The 16,989-nt window shown below is 53.5% G+C and overlaps 5 protein-coding genes across 5 annotated transcripts; 3 read left to right on the plus strand and 2 right to left on the minus strand.

Annotated features, from left to right (window-relative positions):
- Positions 1 to 654: 654 nt before the first annotated feature.
- Positions 655 to 3,606, plus strand: BDY24DRAFT_370135 (AP-2 complex subunit mu; the record flags this gene model as incomplete). The annotated part of the gene is made up of 14 exons (XM_076638095.1): positions 655 to 663; positions 728 to 757; positions 835 to 869; positions 941 to 1,072; positions 1,223 to 1,353; positions 1,745 to 1,836; positions 1,965 to 2,097; positions 2,239 to 2,350; positions 2,443 to 2,574; positions 2,777 to 3,010; positions 3,116 to 3,228; positions 3,312 to 3,396; positions 3,494 to 3,530; positions 3,601 to 3,606. The coding sequence occupies 14 exons, from the start codon at positions 655 to 657 to the stop codon at positions 3,604 to 3,606; spliced, it is 1,281 nt and encodes a 426-aa protein (XP_076497021.1).
- Positions 3,607 to 5,596: 1,990 nt separating this feature from the next.
- On the minus strand, positions 5,597 to 7,282 carry BDY24DRAFT_414986 (FAD-dependent oxidoreductase; the record flags this gene model as incomplete). Its single annotated transcript, XM_076643390.1, has 8 exons — positions 5,597 to 5,642; positions 5,721 to 5,767; positions 5,878 to 5,891; positions 5,968 to 6,267; positions 6,369 to 6,658; positions 6,734 to 6,936; positions 7,030 to 7,157; positions 7,234 to 7,282. The coding sequence occupies 8 exons, from the start codon at positions 7,280 to 7,282 to the stop codon at positions 5,597 to 5,599; spliced, it is 1,077 nt and encodes a 358-aa protein (XP_076497022.1).
- Positions 7,283 to 7,858: 576 nt separating this feature from the next.
- DID4 (ESCRT-III subunit protein DID4) lies at positions 7,859 to 9,633 on the plus strand. Its single transcript, XM_076640351.1, has 6 exons — positions 7,859 to 7,896; positions 7,968 to 8,077; positions 8,462 to 8,516; positions 8,627 to 8,821; positions 8,991 to 9,170; positions 9,318 to 9,633. Exons 1-6 carry the CDS (start codon positions 7,885 to 7,887, stop codon positions 9,528 to 9,530), a joined length of 765 nt encoding a protein of 254 aa, XP_076497023.1. The 5' UTR covers positions 7,859 to 7,884; the 3' UTR covers positions 9,531 to 9,633.
- Positions 9,634 to 9,926: 293 nt separating this feature from the next.
- Positions 9,927 to 13,660, plus strand: BDY24DRAFT_441206 (uncharacterized protein). The gene is made up of 17 exons (XM_076644586.1): positions 9,927 to 10,061; positions 10,162 to 10,235; positions 10,357 to 10,408; positions 10,492 to 10,580; positions 10,680 to 11,105; positions 11,247 to 11,349; positions 11,458 to 11,526; positions 11,610 to 11,714; positions 11,795 to 11,882; positions 11,959 to 12,026; positions 12,111 to 12,252; positions 12,313 to 12,391; positions 12,468 to 12,690; positions 12,805 to 12,872; positions 12,965 to 13,079; positions 13,175 to 13,267; positions 13,376 to 13,660. Exons 1-17 carry the CDS (start codon positions 9,981 to 9,983, stop codon positions 13,484 to 13,486), a joined length of 1,986 nt encoding a protein of 661 aa, XP_076497024.1. The 5' UTR covers positions 9,927 to 9,980; the 3' UTR covers positions 13,487 to 13,660.
- A 145-nt stretch (positions 13,661 to 13,805) lies between these two features.
- Positions 13,806 to 16,572, minus strand: BDY24DRAFT_370138 (uncharacterized protein; the record flags this gene model as incomplete). The annotated part of the gene is made up of 8 exons (XM_076638096.1): positions 13,806 to 14,162; positions 14,297 to 14,446; positions 14,567 to 14,993; positions 15,133 to 15,381; positions 15,474 to 15,544; positions 15,630 to 15,782; positions 16,092 to 16,378; positions 16,485 to 16,572. The coding sequence occupies 8 exons, from the start codon at positions 16,570 to 16,572 to the stop codon at positions 13,806 to 13,808; spliced, it is 1,782 nt and encodes a 593-aa protein (XP_076497025.1).
- Between the last annotated feature and the right edge of the window lie 417 nt (positions 16,573 to 16,989).

The raw sequence follows: 16,989 nt of genomic DNA on the forward strand, positions 1-16,989 counted from the left end.
TATCAGGAGGTTGGTTCGAGTGTACAGCGTTGACTAGGTAAGGGCGAGAGGCGAGACGAGGGAAGGGAGGGAAGGTGAGCTCGACACTTTCTTCACTCGAGGAGGCGTTTCCTTCGTCCGTTCCTTTTTGGCTCCTTCTCCAAGACAAAGCGACCTTTGCGGAGTTGGTTCCGGGAAAAGAGCAGCATGGAGTGAATGAAGTATGGGTAAGGACCGTTTGCAGGGCATCGAATGAGAGAGAGGAAAGACGGAGGAGGTTGAGCTCGAGGTTTCGGAATTGCTGGTCGAGGTCTTGAGCGAAGAAGGACGTCGTCTTGGGCGTAAAAGTCGCATCAAGAGAGCATAGAGGCCTGTGAGAGTTTTGCTGGCGAAGCTGAGATCCTCTGCGTCGAGGGAAGGTGGTCGTTGAAGGTCGAACGAGACTGAGGTGAACAGGACGAGTTTCACTGAACCGATTTGTGCTCTTTTTTTCTACAGAAGGTCATTGCATGCAAAATCAGCTTCCAGACATTCAGTATGCGAACTCTCTGTGAGAATATTTCTCCAAAGTGCGTCTCAACCCGTCACTTTGTCCTCCTTCCCGACCGAGCCTGCCAGCTCGACCTCTCCCTCCTCCTCCTTCCTTCTCACAACGGCCATCTCCCCTCCCTCACCATGATCTCTGTGAGTAGCGCTTCCTACTCCTCTTGACGAGCTCGTGCTGACAAACGTACATTTTGATTCTCAGGCCTTCTTCGTGTTCAACCAAAAGGGAGAGGTGAGTCTTTCTCTCCCCTCCTTCTCTTGAGCTCGCTCGTTCCCCTTCCTTTTGTTCTGACCTCGTTTCCCTCCCAGGTGCTCATCTCGAGACTCTTCCGGACAGATCTCAAGTAAGTTCATCCTCTCTCTCCTCCAGAGACTCTGCTCATGAGCTTACTCTTCGCCTTTCTCGTTCTCTCAGACGTTCTATAGCGGATGTGTTCCGAATCCAAGTGGTTTCCAACCCGGACGTTCGTTCCCCCATCATCACCCTCGGTTCAACTTCCTTCTTCCACGTACGAGTCAACAACGTATACATTCTAGCAGTCACAAAGTGAGTACCGGTCCTGGCGTCGAGAGAGAGGTGGGGAGGAGAGGAGAGAGAAGGGAGATGGGAGAACAAGGGCTGACGCGCACTCCTCCTCACCTTCCTTCCTCTCCTTCCTCTTTCACTCTTCCTCGTCGCTCATCGTGCGTGCTACAGAAACAACGCTTCAGCCGCTTTGGTGTTCGAGTTCATCTACCGATTCGTGGGGATTTCAAAAGCTTACTTTGGGAAGCTGGACGAGGAGAGCGTAAAGAACAACTTCGTTCTCATCTACGAACTGCTCGACGGTGAGTCCTCTCCTTTCTTCTTGCTGGCCCAATCGAGGGGAAGTTTCAGTGGAGGAAGAGCGAGCCGGCTGGGGTGTAGGAGCATCGACGGATATGCAGTTGGGGCTCGAACGAGGGGTGAGAAGGAGGAAGTAAAGCTCAGAGGGAAGGAGGAAGCATGGAGTCGAGCTCACCGAGATGAGGCCGATGAGCTCTCCTGTCCCGCTGCTACGACAGCGACACATTCTGGAGCTCAGACGGATCTCGAGGGCTCCCACGTCTCTCTTTATCCGTAGGGACCCGGAATCGCGACCTCATGGCCTCCAGCATCCCTCCTTTCTTCTTCGACTCGAGCTGACCGATCTCCCTTCCTTCCTCCTCCTCCTTCCCTCTTCCCCTCGCCATCCCTCAGAGATCCTCGACTTCGGATACCCTCAGAACTCGGAAATCGACACCCTCAAGATGTACATCACCACCGAGGGAGTCAAGTCGGAGCTGTCTGTGGTGCGTCCTCCCCTCCTTCAACTCCGTCGACCGACCCGCCACCCCCTCCTCCCCCTTTCTCCTCCCCATCCCCTCGTCGTCGAGCTTCTGGGCTGACTCCTCCTTTCTGGTCTTTGGTGCCGGTACAGAGAGAGGACTCGTCAAAGATCACCATTCAAGCTACCGGAAACACCTCGTGGCGGAGATCGGACGTCAAGTACAGGAAGAACGAGGCTTTCGTCGACGTGATTGAGACGGTCAACTTGCTGATGAGCTCGACGGGTGAGTCTGACGCTCCTTCTCTTGTGCTATCACTTCGTAGATGGGTTTAGGTCTGGAGGGTGTACTTAGTTTGGGTCGAGCTATCTCCTTCGAAGACATCAAGCTCACCTCCCTTCCTTCCCTCGTCTCGATCTCCTACAGGAACCGTCCTCCGAGCTGACGTCGATGGACAGATCCTTATGCGAGCCTACCTGTCGGGAACGCCGGAGTGCAAGTTCGGATTGAACGACAAGCTGGTGCTGGAGAAGTCTTCGTGAGTCGTCTTTCGAGCTCCCGTCCCGCTCGAGTTCGAGCTCGTTCGTCCGAGCTGACTTCTCTTCCTTCCCTTGCTTCTTGCCACCACAGGGATCGCTCGAAGTCGGACGGAGCTGTTGAACTGGACGACTGCCAGTTCCATCAGTGTGTGAGGTTGGGGAAGTTCGATTCGGATAGGTCGATCTCGTTCATTCCTCCAGATGGAGAGTTCGAGCTCATGAGGTTCGTTCTTTCTCTCTTGTCCTTCTTCCTTCCCACCTACCCTTATTCGCCCTTCACACCCCCTACCGCCACATCATTTTTTTTTCCTCTGACCTACCTACATCTCGTCCTTTCTCACCTCGCCTCCAAACCTCGTCTGACTCTTCTCCTTCTCCGTCGCGTCCTTCCTCCCCTCCTTTCGTCCTCGTCCTCGTCCTCGCAGATACCGTTCCACCACCAATATCAACCTCCCCTTCCGTCTCCACCCCATCGTCAACGAGGTCGGCAAATCCAAAGTAGAATACACCATCAACCTCAAAGCCAACTTCGACGCCAAACTCAACGCCAACGGAATCGTCCTCAGGATCCCGACGCCGTTGAACACGACGAAGGTGGAGTGTAAGGTCGTGGTGGGGAAGGCGAAGTATGTGCCCGGAGAGAACATTATTATTTGGAAGTGAGTCTTGTTTTCCCTTTCTCGGGGTTGGATGGGAGGGGAAGAGAGACGAGGATTGAGAGTTGACGCGTTGAGCTGACGGTTTCTCTCTGTCCGGTTCGATAGGATCCCTCGACTGCAAGGAGGTCAGGAGTGTACTCTCTCAGCAGACGCTACTCTCGCCACGACGACTCATCGACAGGCTTGGTCGCGTCCGCCCATCAACATCGATTTCTCAGGTTCGTTGCTCTCTCCTTTTCTCGCCTCGTTCCTTCGTTGCTTTTCGAGTGCTGACCTTCGCTCTCACCTTCTGATCTTACAGTGGTCATGTTCACTGCCTCGGGTCTGCTCGTTCGGTTCTTGAAGGTGTTCGAGAAGGGGAACTACCAGTCGGTGAAATGGGTTCGGTGAGTTCGCGTCTCTTCTTCCGTCTCTTCCTCTTCTTCCCCCATCTTTCTCAATGAATGCGTCTCTGACTTCTGCTTGACGTCTGGAATCACTCAGGTACCTAACGAAAGCTCAGGGAAGCTATCAAGTTCGAGTGAGTCGTCGCGTCTCTCTCCTTCACCCTCTTCCTCTCCTGACCTTCGCCCCTCTTTCTTTCTTCACAGTTCTAAGCAGCTTCTCTTCTCTGAGAGCTTCAGTCTCGAACTCTCTGCCTTCCGCTCGCCCCAGAGCTTTTCTTTTCTCTTCCTCGCTACTTCTTTTTTTACGACTGTACGCTCTTCTCGTCCCTTTTTTCTTCATCGTCTTTCTTCCCTTTCCATCTTGCTCTAGATCCTCTACCTCAGCCGGATCTTTCGATCATACCCTCATGCCGTTTTCTGCTTCGGGGAAAAAAAGAGGGAAGGAGAGACGGCAGCAAATCTCTTAGAGGAAAAAGGCAGAGCTGACGCCAGCTCCGTTCCTCCTTCCGACGACGACCACCCTTTTCTCCCCCTAAAGCGAGGATTTGACCGCTGAGCTCTTACTATTTCAGGCTTCTCTTACTCGACTCTCCTCTGGTTTTGTCGAGCTTGGGAAGCCGGAGGAAGTACCAGCTCAGCAGCCGACTCCCGCTCGCTTCACCGTCCCTTCGTTTCTTCCTCCCTTCCTTTCTCTCCTTCTCTCTCTCATTTTCTCCTTTGATCTGAGTTCTTCTCTTCCGTTCTTCTTAGATCCCTCTCTGTCCATCTTCTCATCTATCTTGAAAAGAAGGACGGAAGAGGGGTGCTGAAACAAAAGAAGTTGGAGCTCGCGGAGACTCGTACAGTACATCAAGCGTTCATCCCTTCGAGGCTTTCACCCTCAGCCGCTGGTTCTCGCTCAGGCGAGTGAGCTCTTTGGTTGCTGGGCAGAGGCAAAGGGAGAGATGTTCTCTCGTTGTTGCAGTCGTTCTAGTATCCCTCTCACTCTGGTCTTTCCTGCCCTCAGCTTCTTCCGCTCCACCGCCGTTTTACGTTCCCCTTCCCCTTCCTCCCTGCCACTTCGAAGCTTTTCGCCAATCTCACCTCTCATCACGACCAGTCCTCTCATGGATAGGTAGTGATGAAGCAGGTGAGGTCGACGAATTGAACGCGAAGCCTGCAATCGGTCTTTCACTTCCCCCTTCTCTCTTCTCGTCGATGTTTCTTCTCCTCCTCTGCTCTTTCCTCTCGTATCGTCTTCTCGCCGGATAGAAACCTCGACTCACGGTGTAGTGTCGTTGATGCGTCCCCGTGTGCTGTTATGGAAACTGCCGAGTCGTCGAGTCGGATTCTCCCTTTCTTCCCTTTTCCTCCTTTTCTAGTCAAAGGAAACAACACCTCTCCCCGATCTTCTTCTCTTAGCTACATCACTAGATCTTTTCGGGCTCTTGGGTGATGAACCTGGAGAAGTGGGACGGGGAGTCGTGCTTTTCCGCGCGCGTCGTCGCGTTTCGTTTTTGCTCGTCTTTGGCCTCGCTGCTTCTCTTCTGCCACACGGGGCTCAAAAACCCATTCGCTGAACACTTTTCAAGAAAGTCTGAGAATTATGTTAGCGGGACCATCGTGGCAGCTGGGTGTTTTCTCTTTGGTCATTCTGAACCAGCAAGATGCGACGAGTCGTCTCTCTTCCTCTTTCGGCTCTTCGTTTCGTCATTTCAGCGATCTACTCTTTCCTCTTTCAGACCTTCCTGTACACTCAGTACCTTAGTCTTCTAACGAGGAAGGCTTTATGTTGGCATGTTCATAGTGAAGCTTGAAAGAGCAGAGAGTCGCCCGTTTCTTCTCTCTCCCTTTCCCTCCCTCTCCTCCCATTTCTTGTTCAGAATCCGTCCTTCTCAGAATATCTCTTACGTCTTCCCTTTCCGAGGCTTGCTGGTTGCTCAGGGTAGAGAGCTATTCGCGAGCGAGGGAAGGAAGGAACCAAGAGTCGAGGAAGACGAGGAGCTGAACGTACATACGCCTCGGCTGTTGCATTCCTTTCCGCCCCTATGTACCTCTTGTCCTCTTTAAGATTGGATCTGCTCTGAAACGATGGCTCGTGGTTTTGCCGAATGCGGAGAAAGAGATGAAGGAAGCTGAGTGAAAGGAGTCCGACGCGTCGAGACCTCAGAATCACCGAAACACGAAGAGCAGCTTCGAAGGCAACGGTATTTATATGTTCTCAGAGTTTACTCTTGTTTATGGTCGATCTAAAGTGTTTGTAGACTCTGCAGAAGGAGAGGGGCGCAAAGGAAGAGTGTGAGAGAGGATAGACGCGTCGAGAAAAGGAGGAAAGCAAAGCTCACAAGTCTCCTACGTTCTCAGCCATCCCCCAAGAGGCTTGGTATCCAGCCTACGAATGATTTGGGAGTAAATTGAGAGGATAAAAAGGAGGAGGATGAGGAGGAAGAAGGCGACCAGCAAAGGAAAGCGAGCGACACGACGCGATGTGAGGAGGCTCACGGGTCCGATTCCGTCTGTAAAAAGTCGAAGCGAGTAGGCAATCATTATGAGACTTTTACCGGGAGTAGGATCATACAGCAGTAGACTCACAAGCGTGCACCACTCCCACGGTTCTCTCTCCCCCTTTCTCGACCTTGATCTCCTCCAACTCCATCCTCGGCCCACCCCTTCTCGCAGGTCTCAATCCAACATTTGAGCTGATCACATCAATCGCTTCCCATCCAGATCCATTCGAGAGTTCCGGCATTGCCTCGTACGCGTTTTGGAGGATCCTCAGCGTCGTTTCGTGGTGGATCGACGTGTCCCAACTTCCGTTGTCCATCGTTCCTCCCAGGATGACGTTCCCATCGGGTCGAGGGATGATGTAGATGAAGGTTCCATCTTCGTACCCTGCGAAAGCAGGAGACAAAAGGGACTCAAGCGGTCAGGCTCGAGTGAATATAACAAAGAAGAAAGAGAAGCGCGTCGACGGAAGCGAAATCGACACTCACCAGAGACCCACTGTCCATAGGTCAACCAAGGAGCCCTGACCAGCACTGTCTGACCTCTAATAGGGAAACACTCCTCATCCATCACTCCTCCCAACGATGCAGCTCCCAAACCAGTCGCGTTGACGACGCAATCGACGCGTCCAGCGACGAGATACGCGGCTTCCTCGATTGACTCCACCTTCTGGCGAACGACCTTGACTCCGAGGTTCTGAAGTTGAGCGAGAAGCCACGGTAGGTAGGTGTGAGGAGCGAGGGAGAGGGTCGTCAAAGAAGATCCTGTAAGGTAGCCGCTGAGGAAGGACGAGCAGGAGCGAGAACGTCAGGATCGAGGACGTCGAGGTTTGACGCCAAAGGTTCAAACTCACGACGGGAGCTCGTTTTTCGGGATGGTTTTGTGATCTGGGATGAGATCGTTGTACCAAGCTGTGTCGATGTAGGAGTTATCGTCTTCGGTTTTGGAGTAGGCGACCCAGGGCAGAGAGCGGACGAGGCCTGACGGGATGAGGGATTTGAGCTTGAGGAAACCGATTCGCTCCCAGCTTTGAACTTGAAGGGAGGAATCTTGGAACTGGGTGTGATATGGCGAGTAGGGGATGGTGAGCGGAGGCTCATACGAAGAAAAAACAAAACGAGAACGACGCGGAAGCGGTTTTGTACGAACGGGATGCCAATTCGCCCCAGCGAACAGAGAACAGGCGTCTTGAGAGAGATCTCCAGGAAGATCTCGAGCGACTAGAGTGACGCTGTATCCTCGTTGGGCGAGAATCAGAGCAGAAGTACAACCGATTACTGGTGAGAGAAAGCGGAAGTCAGAAAAAGAGACGGAGCGACGTGTGATCAGTCAAGTCGATGCTCTGATGCTCACCTCCTCCACCGATGACGACGACCTTGTTCGAAGGAGAGGAAGATGGCATGGGAGGAAGAGAAGAGATGATGTGGTTCGGGGAGAGAAGGAAGGTCAAAGCGAGAAGAGACATACAGGCGCGAGTCGCCGCGGCGAGAGAGTTCGTAGTTTGGTTGATCTGCTGGAGCTGGGAGACCGGGGAAGATAAGAAGATGTAGAAAGGAGCTGTTCCTCCCGATTCGAAGATGATCTGAGTCGAGACAAGAGATGGATGAGGGAGCGAGATTGGACGCGTCGAAGCGGCGACGGACGGGATGCAGGCGCTGATTGGAGTATCCAAAGATGATTCCTTTCAAGAGATAGAAGATGACTCTCCTCTTTCCACCCTACTTCAGTATGCAGGCGAAGAGGTAAGGGGAAAACACGTATCGAGTGCTGAGCTCACGTCCACGACCATTCCCTTCGACCTATTGCTCCTCCCTTTCGGTCGTCGACGTCAGCCTTCAAGTACCTAGAAACTTTCAGAGCTCATCCAAGCTACAAGTTAAAGCAAATAAAATCTTCACAGCACCATCTCCCTCTTGGTGACGTTTCGCCCGCAGGTCGACCTCGTTCTCCTCCGTCCCTCCCTCTTCTCCTCCCAACCGTCTCAACCCTTCCCTTCCCACAATCATGAATATCCTCGTGAGCTCCCTCACTCATCATTCTTCCCTCTGAGATACATAGAAGCTGACGATCTCGCTCTCTTCTGCCAGGACACTCTCTTTGGACGGAGTCTGACGCCAGCCGAACGCCTAAGGCAGCATCAACGAGCTCTTCAGAAGGCTCAGAGGGAGCTGGATAGGGAGAGGGGCAAACTTGAGCAGTAAGTAGAGGTCTTCCTCTTAGTTGCTTGGGACCACGAGAGAGAGGGGGTGTTGGCGGAAGGAGGGAAGAGCAGGGGGAAGGGAGGAAGAGGGAAGGAGGAGCGAGCTCGCTATCGAGGATGGACGATGAGAGCCATCCTACTCCCAGGGGAAAGAAGTTGCTCTCGTAGCACGTTCAGCTTAGAGAGTATCCTCTTGGTCGATCTGAGGATTGTGTATCGCAGCAAGGAGAGGAGGGACGATGGCCTGAGACCTCATCAAGGAGCTCACCGCGGAGCGTTGAGCTTCGCTCCCATCCTCTCCTTCGTCAATCGTCCGTTCGCTTCTCGCATCGCACATCTCTTGGACCTGACCCATCCTTCCTTCATCTCTGCTCCTACCAGGGAAGAGAAGAAGCTCATGGGAGAGATCAAACGGACAGCAAAGCTCGGTCAGATGGTTCGTTGCTTCCCTTCCTCCCTCTCCTCCCCCTCCCCCTCCCCCTCCTCCCCTTCCTTCTCCTTCTTACCCACCACCCTTCCATCGCTTCCCTTCCAACCCAAAAACAGAACGCCTGCAAGATTATGGCCAAGGATCTCGTTCGAACCCGTCGCTACATCCAGAAGTTCTACGCCATGAGAACTCAGCTTCAAGCCGTCTCGCTCAGGATTCAAACGCTTCGTTCGAATCAGCAGATGGGAGAGGCCATGAAGGGAGCGACGAAGGCGATGGGGATGATGAATAGGCAGATGAACTTGCCTCAGGTGAGTAGGCTCTTATGCGCTCTGATGAAGGGGAGGAGAGGAAGTGATGAGCTAGTGGACCGATTCTCGACTCGAGGCTGATCCTCTTCCCTTTCTCTTCTCCTTCCCACCTCTCCTCTACTCCTTCCCTCCTTTCAACTCAACTCACCTCTACTTCCAAACTCATCAGATCCAAAAGATCATGATGGACTTTGAGAAGGAATCGGCTACGATGGACATGAAGGAGGAGATGATGTCGGACGCCGTAGACGACGCGATGGACGCTGAGGGAGAGGAGGAGGAGGAGGTCGAAGGGGATAGGATCCTCAAGGAGGTGTTGGATGAGATTGGAGTTTCCGTGGGACAGATGGTGAGTACACACCTCTCTTACATTCCGAGTTCGAGTTCAAGTCTGAGTTCGCGTCTCATCCTCGACCTCCCAACTCTTCTCTCTTCCCACTCACATCCTCTCCCGTCCTCCCTCTCCCTCCCCTTCTTTTCGTTCCCTCTTTTACAGCTCGGTGAAACCCCTTCCTCAATCCAACAATCCCTCGCCAACAACCCTCTCCCAAACTCTCGAACGGCCGTCGCAGAAGGAGCGGACGCGTCCCCATCTGGTCCTCCACGACCGCCGTCTGCTGGAGGAGGAGCTGCCGGAGGTGGAGGAGGAGGAAATGCGTCCGAGGACGCACTGCAGGCTAGGTTGGACAACCTCAGGAGAGGTGGTTAGAAGCAGGAGAGGGAGAGAAGGAGGGAGAGGGAGAGGGAGACAAGGGATGCGGTGGCTCGAGTTTGGGTTTGCGTTTGGGCTTGGTTAGGACAGGAAGAAGGGAGGTTGCGGAGATATATGGTATAGTTTGAAACTAAAACGAACGGGGTTTCTGTCTCTGCTGAAAGGATGGAAGAGCAAAGGAGTCGAAGAAACAAAGCTGGAAGTCGCGTCGCTGAACTCCTTCCTTCTTCTTCTCTTCTTTTCAGTCCTAACTTTCGTTCAATTGGTTTAGCAGTCATCTCTGACAGCTTTTTGAGACTCTGACAGCAACATTTGAACGACGTCGGGAGAAAACCTGCGATCGCTCGAACGAAACTCGCCTCCGACCTTCCCCTCGGTTCGCCACCCCAAACCACCATCCCCTCTCCCCTTTCCCTCTCTTCTCGTTCTTCCTCTCTCTCGCTCAAGATGGTCCCCGCTCTCACCCCTCATTCGATCTCGAAGCTCTACTTCTCAGCTGAACCGGGGTTGACTCCCAAGGAGATTCAGGTACGTTTCGTTCGCCACCTTCCCTCCTTCTTCGAGAGAGCTGACCTCTTCTTCTTCTTGCTCTTTTGACGCTCGCTTGCTTTGGATTGATGCGGTACAGCCCATCCTTCAAGTCATCTCCTGCAAGCTAGTCCCTGCTAAACCGGACATTGGCGGTGGGATGGATCGATACAGGTGAGCTTGTCGACCTCGTCTCTCCTCCTCCTTCCACCTTCTCTCTCTCCTGCTTCTTTCTTCCCACCGTTCTTCTATTCGAAAAGTTCCAACTCTGACGTTCGTTTCTTTCGCTCTCCAGACTAGTCCTCTCCGACGGGATGAATTACATATCAGGAATGCTCGCCACTCAGGTTCGTTCCCTCTCTCCCTCCCTCTTCCCTCCCTCCCCTTCCTCTCTCGCTTACCCCCCTCCCTTTCTTCGTTCGTCTCGCAGGCCAACTACCATGTCGAGAATGGAATCGTCCAGAGGCACTCGGTCATCAAGATCACTGATTTCGCGCTCAACACCGTTCAGGGGAAGAGGTTAGTCGCTCCTCCCTCCCTTCCTCCCTCTCCTTTCCCGTTCTCGAGACGCATACACCCACTCACACACGCTTCTCTCGCACTTCGTTACCCTCCTAGACTCCTCATCGTCCTAGCTCTCCAACCCTCTCTCGGTCAAACGCCCGGAAAGATCGGGATGCCCAAATCCGTCGAAGCCAACAACACCAACAACGACCTCGACTCCAACGCCAGAGGAAACGGAGCTCCTCATCCTGCTGTCCCTCACTATGAGAGTTTAAGTCGAGGTGGGTTTACGGGTGGTGTTGGGAGAGGAGGAGCGTTCGGTGGTGGAACGGGGATGGGGACGGGGAGAGGAGGAGCGTTTGGAGGAGGAGGGGTTGGAAGAGGAGGTGGGATGGGAGGGACGAACGCTGTTGGGATGAGAAGTGCGAGAGGTGGGAGTGGAGTTGGAGCTGGAGGTGGGGGTGCTGGGAGAGGAGGAGGAGGTGGTGCGTCGAGGAGAGCTCTGTATCCGATCGAGGGATTGAGCCCTTATCAGTCTAAGTGAGTCCATTTGTGGTTCCTTCTCGGTGACGGGTAGGAAGACTAGGTTCTGCTGGGAGGAAGGGTGGAGGAGCTTGTGGAACGGGAGAAAGTGAGCTGAGGCGCGTTTTGACGCGTTCGTTTTTTGGGTTTCGTTTTCAGGTGGGCGATCAGAGCTCGAGTGACTCAGAAGAGCGAGATCAAGAATTGGTCGAACGCCAAGGGAGATGGGAAGCTGTTTAGTATGACTTTGATGGATGAGTCGGTGAGTTCTCGTTTCGACACGTCTTGTTTCCTCGTTCGTCTGTCCGAGCGTTCGTTCGTCGTGCTGACTCCTCGAATGTCCCTTGTTTGTTCGGCGGAGGGATCTCAGAGTCAGATCAAAGCTACTGCATTCAACGAGGAAGTCGACAACTTCTTTGATATGATCGAGGAAGGGAAGGTGAGCTTTCGACGTGTCTCGGTCGCGTCAGGCTGAACAAATGCTGACCGTCTCGTTTCCCTTCTCGCTCTTTCGTTCATCAGGCCTACTACATCACCAACGGCAAGATCCAACTCGCCAGAAAGCAGTACAGTAACCTACCGAACGACTACGAGATCACCCTCGAGAGGAAGACGGAGATTGAGCCTGTGAGTTCATGATTCAGAACGAACGAACGAACGACGAGAGAGAGGAAGAAGACTGACTCGAGATCTGTTTCGTCTCGCAGGTCGAAGACGACAACGAGGTTCCTCAGATCCAGTACAACTTCGTCGAGCTTGCTAGACTCGAGGATATGGAGAAGGATGCGTTGGTCGGTGAGCCTCGATGCGTTTCGAGTCAGTTCTCGTGTCGTTCGCTGACTCCCTTCGTTCTCTTCCTTCGTTCTTACAGACGTCATCGGAATCCTCACGACCTCAGGAGAGCTCGGAAGCATCACCTCAAAGAAGACGCACACTGCCGTGAGTTCCACCCAAACCTTTCGTTCCCTTCCTCGAGTTTCGACGCGACTTGACCTGAGATCTACTTCGTTTCAATTCAACCAGATCATGAAACGAGAAGTCACCATCGTCGATCGATCCGAATACGCCTGTCAGCTCTCAGTCTGGGGAAAGCAAGCCGAGAACTGGAACGTCGGTCAGGATTCAGTCGTTGCGTTGAGGGCTGTTCGAGTTGGGGAATTCAAAGGCGAGTCCGAGTTTGTTCGACGTTCGAAGGAGATCGAGCTGACCTTTCAAATTCGAGCAGGTAAAAACCTTTCGATGATGGGCTCAAGCTCGATGCAGGTCAACCCCGACTTGCCCCAAGCGCATGCTCTTCGAGGATGGTGAGTCGTCGCGTCGACCGCTCTCTCGAACCTCGTCGCCTTGCTGACCTCTTCCTCTCGTCTTTTCTTTGGTCAGGTACGACACTCTCCCTGCTTCGGGAATCACCTTCAAGTCCTACACCAACACGATGCCCTCAGGACCCAGCTCCCTCAACGCGTGCACCATCTCGGAGGTCATCAACCGAGGACTTGGGACGAGGGATACGACCGACTACTTCAACGTCAAGGCGACGGTGGGGTTCATCAAGTCGGATAGGTTGAGCTACCCTGCTTGTGGATTCGAGGGATGTCAGAAGAAGGTGAGTCCAGATTCGAGGATTCGTTTCTTTCACTCGTTCGAGACGAGCTTCGTTGTTTCGAGAGGGAGACAGAACGCTGACATTGAAGCTGTCTCTTTTTTAACCGTCTCTTAGGTCGTCGAGGATGGAAACAGCTACAAGTGCGAGAAGCACGACATGAACATCGACGAACCGAACTACAGGTGAGCACGACGCGTTCTTCTTTGACTCGTTCTCTTTCCTCCTCCTCGACCGCTGACTCCTCCTTCCCCTTCGCACTCCGTTCGTAAAATAGATATCTCCTCTCCCTCACCGTCATGGACTACACCGCCCAAATCTGGCTCACGGGCTTCAACGATTTCGGATTGACGCTCTTCGAGATGGAGGCTGGTGAGATCGAGAACATCCAGGTTTGTTCGGTCTCTCTCTTCTTTCTCTTTCGACCGTCAAGATCGACTTGAGAACTGACGTGTCGTTTCTTTGGTTGGTCGGCTCGTTCGAACAGTACCAAGACCCCGACGCCGTCAAAGCTCTCGTGGCGAAGAACGTTGGGAGGACGTTCAACTTCCGATGCTCGGCTAAAGGGGATACCTACCAGGTCTGTTCCTCTTCACTTCTCTTGTCTCCCACCGTCCTTCATCATCGTCCCGAGAGAAGACTCGAACTGACTCTTTCTCGTTCTCCTTCCTTCGACGTTCCTTCCCAGGACTCCGAAGTCATCAAGTACGCCATTCAGAACGCTTCGGAACCCATCTACAAGCTCGAGAGCCATCATCTCATCGCTAAGATCAGGGAGTACGGGGTGATCAATTTCTGAGGAGGGTTCGAAGGGACGCGTCGTGATCTTTTGCATTCCATATCTAGTTCGGATTTTTTTTGGTTTGGCGGTACTTAGTTTGGCTTTCGTTTTTTCTCGTCTTGACGTTGAGCGGTCTACATAGTACTGTTTTTTTCACCAGCAATGCTTTGAATGTCGGGTTTGCGTTGGTTTCGATCCGTTAGCTTTGAAACTCCTGAAAAAAAAAAAAAAAAGACTCCAGGCGCGTCGAGAACCTTTCTTCCGTTCCACTTTCTTTCGCATTCTCTAAGGAAAAGAGTGGTAAAGAGAGAGACATTTAGAGCGAAACGAGCAACCCTCATCGGCCTACCATCTTCTCGACCCTCTTTCCCTTCCCGCTCGCCGTCCCACCGACCGGGCCTCCCTCAATCTCCAACTCGTCCTCGCTCTCCTCCTCTTCCTCCTCCTCCTCCTTCACTCCCTTCAACCCATCCGGTTTCCCCAGCATCGTGACTGACGCTTCACCCTCCTTAGATCTCTCGATCCTCTTCTCGTCCAACTTCCAAGCCTCCTCCCACGTTGCAAGATCGAGGGTCGCAAGGTTGTGCGAAAGAGCGAGACCGCGAGCGAGTTTCATTCGGAGGGAGAGGGATTCGGGCGTGAGGGAGGAGGGACCGTGCGTTGAGCGGTGGGTGACGAAGGTAGTTTGGATTGACTGGGTAGGAAAAGGAGGAAAGGAGGGTCAGCGATCCCGTCGCGTCGTTTTCCGTTGTTGTTCGGAAAATGGAAAGTAGGCTTGGGTCGAGGTTGGGTCTGAAACTGAAAAAAAAAAAGCGAGACACGACTCACCTCTGAAACCTCCTTTGGGACGACCAACGTACCCTCCCTGGCTCGAGCGATGATGGATCGGAACTTCATGAGTTTGTCGTTTGAAGGAAGGACGAGAGGAGCCGTGGCGAAGGGAGTCGAAGGGTTGTGGAGGTGAATTTTGGCGTCGACCTGTAACGAGCACGAGTACGAGGAAGAAAAAGGGAGAAGGAGAGGGAGTGAGTCAGTTTGGAGTGAGAAGGAAAACGAAGGGAGAGAACGAAAAGGAAACCAGGACGCGTCGGCCCTCACCTCGACAAGTCCGCCTCTCCCTTCCCCAACCACCAGCCCTCCCAAATCCGTTCCAAACCCAAACTTCGAATACTCAAACTCGTACTCGATCTTTTGCTCCTTCACCAGCTTCTTGACCACCTCCAAATTCCTCATCCCTCTCTCACTCAACTTGCCTCCCTCCCCAAGCGGGGTCTCGTCGATGCAGAGGAACCCACCGTGAGGGAGTTGGAGAGCTCCGGCAGCGAGGTCTTCGGTTGGAGTGGAGTGCGGGGAGAGGGAGGAGAGGTTGAGGAGCGGGAGGGAGAGAGGGAGAGGGTGGAAGAGAGGGAGGACGTGAGGGAGGAGGGAGAGGAGGGGGAGAGGGGAGGTGGTGGTGGTGGTGGCGGTGGAGGGAGAGGAGGAAGGGAGGAGGAGGGAGATGGTTAAGGGGGTGAGAGGTGGGAGGCTACGAACGAAAAAAAAAATAAACAAAAGAGATCAGGGTTCCGAATCGACGACGCGTCCCGCCTCGCCTCTCTCCTTTCCCTTCCCTCCCCCAAATTCAACAACCCCTCGAACCAAGCTCAAACTCAAAAAACACTCACTTCTTCCCACACAGTCCAACGAGCACCCACTCAGCCACCCATTCCTCCTCCTCCTCCCCTCCCAACCCAACCTCCGCAATCCAACGCACCAACTCCCTTCTCGCTTCTTCCCACTCCTCGGCCGTGTTCAAAGCAGGGAGGTTCTCGAGCGGAACGAGGGGACCTTTGTGAGGAATCGTTTGGAGCACGTGGAGGGTTGGGATTTCGTCTTCGGTCGTCTGGTGGTCGGATTCGAGGGCGGAGGGAGGACTGAGAGGGGAGAGGAGAGGAAGAGGAAGGAAGGACGCCGTCAGGTCGAGCAAGGACCGAGATGGGAGACGGATAAAAGGGAGGCAACGTACGACGAGAAAGTGAGCAACCCGATATAGGTTTGAACGGTTGTAGGTGGGGAGGGAGTGGTGGTGTCGTAGGTCTGTTTGTTTGTTTGAATCGAAACGAAGGGGGTCAATTTCAGCCCTTGACGTTTCGAGGGCTCAAGAAAAGAGATCGAAACTGACCTTGATGAAAGCACCGATCCTCTCTGATCGACTAGCGAAATGACCCGTCTTGGCTTGGAGGTAAGGGAACTTGTGAGCGATGGATTTATGAGGTTCGGATTCAGGTTCGTCGTTGGAGGTCGACGAGGAGGAGGCGGAGGAAGGGTTGAGGATCTGACGGAAGCGAACGAGGAAGAACGGAGAGTCAGGGACGGAGTTCGTAGATCTTTGACGGGATGTAGAGTTGATCGAGGATTTGGGAAGCGTCCGAGGATGGAAAACAGAGGGACGAGACGCGTCGAAGCCAAGGAGGGAAAGATGGTCGAGCTCACGTTCTCCTTCCTTCCCTTCTTCTCCGATATACAGCTCCCTCCCCGCCTTCCCCTCCGACCCACCTAACCCTAACCCAATCTGCTATTCATCTATACACCTCTCCGCAGCTCCACCTCGAAACTTCGCCGAGAAAGGAACCCAGAAACTCACCTCCTCGACCCATCCTTGCTCTCCAGGCACTCCGACCGCAAACACCACTCCTCTCTCCCTCAACTTGCTATAATCGATTTCTGCTCCCTCTTCCTCTACAGCCTCCTCCTCCTCCTCTCCTTCGAGCAGCGGGAGGAAGATCTCGGTCGGGTAGGTCGTATCCTGAAGCATGCATCGGAACGAGACGAGGGAGTTGGCTTTCGACGAGGAGGTCAACGAGGGGATCGACGACGAGGTGGTGGAGGAGGTGGAAAGGGAGAAGGTCGAGAGGAGGGAGAGAATAAGATCTGCTTCCGGGAAGATAAGATAAGATAGGATAGGATAGGGATATGAGCATCGGTGTTTCAAGGGACGGCAAGGGGAAGGGAGGGAAGAGGGAGAAGGGGAACGAACCATCGGAGGAGGAGGAAGAAGAGGATTCTCGGAGAGCAGTTCGGAGGATGTCCGTTGGGGAGAAAGGAGAGGGCGTATCGGAGGACATAGGAGATAAGATGGGAGGAGATGAGATACAAAAAAGTTGAGACAGGGGGTGGAAGTCGTTGGGAGGAAGGGAAGGGAGGAGGGAGGAGAGGGACGAAAGTGAAGTTGAGCTTCGACTGTTCCCTTTCCCTCGAACCATCACTCCCTCCTCCTTGCCTCTTTACAGAAATGGCTTCCCAGAACCGTCCTCACTTTCGGTTGCAAGTTCGACCTCTCCCCTAGACTCGACGGACCTGCTGCTAGACTTCCTTCCGTCCACCAGATCGAACGAGATCCAGAATGATTGTTCGTTCCCTCCGCCATCCTCCCCTTCCCTCTCCCTCTCCCTCCTCGCCCTTCTGAAGTTTGACCACTCTTATCCTCAAATAACGCTTCTCATTCCCCTCTCATTCCTTGACTAACTTTGCGCTTTTCTTGC

Source organism: Mrakia frigida (genome assembly GCF_051309035.1).
Source record: "Mrakia frigida strain ATCC 22029 unplaced genomic scaffold BDY24scaffold_14, whole genome shotgun sequence".
Lineage (NCBI taxonomy): Eukaryota > Fungi > Basidiomycota > Tremellomycetes > Cystofilobasidiales > Mrakiaceae > Mrakia > Mrakia frigida.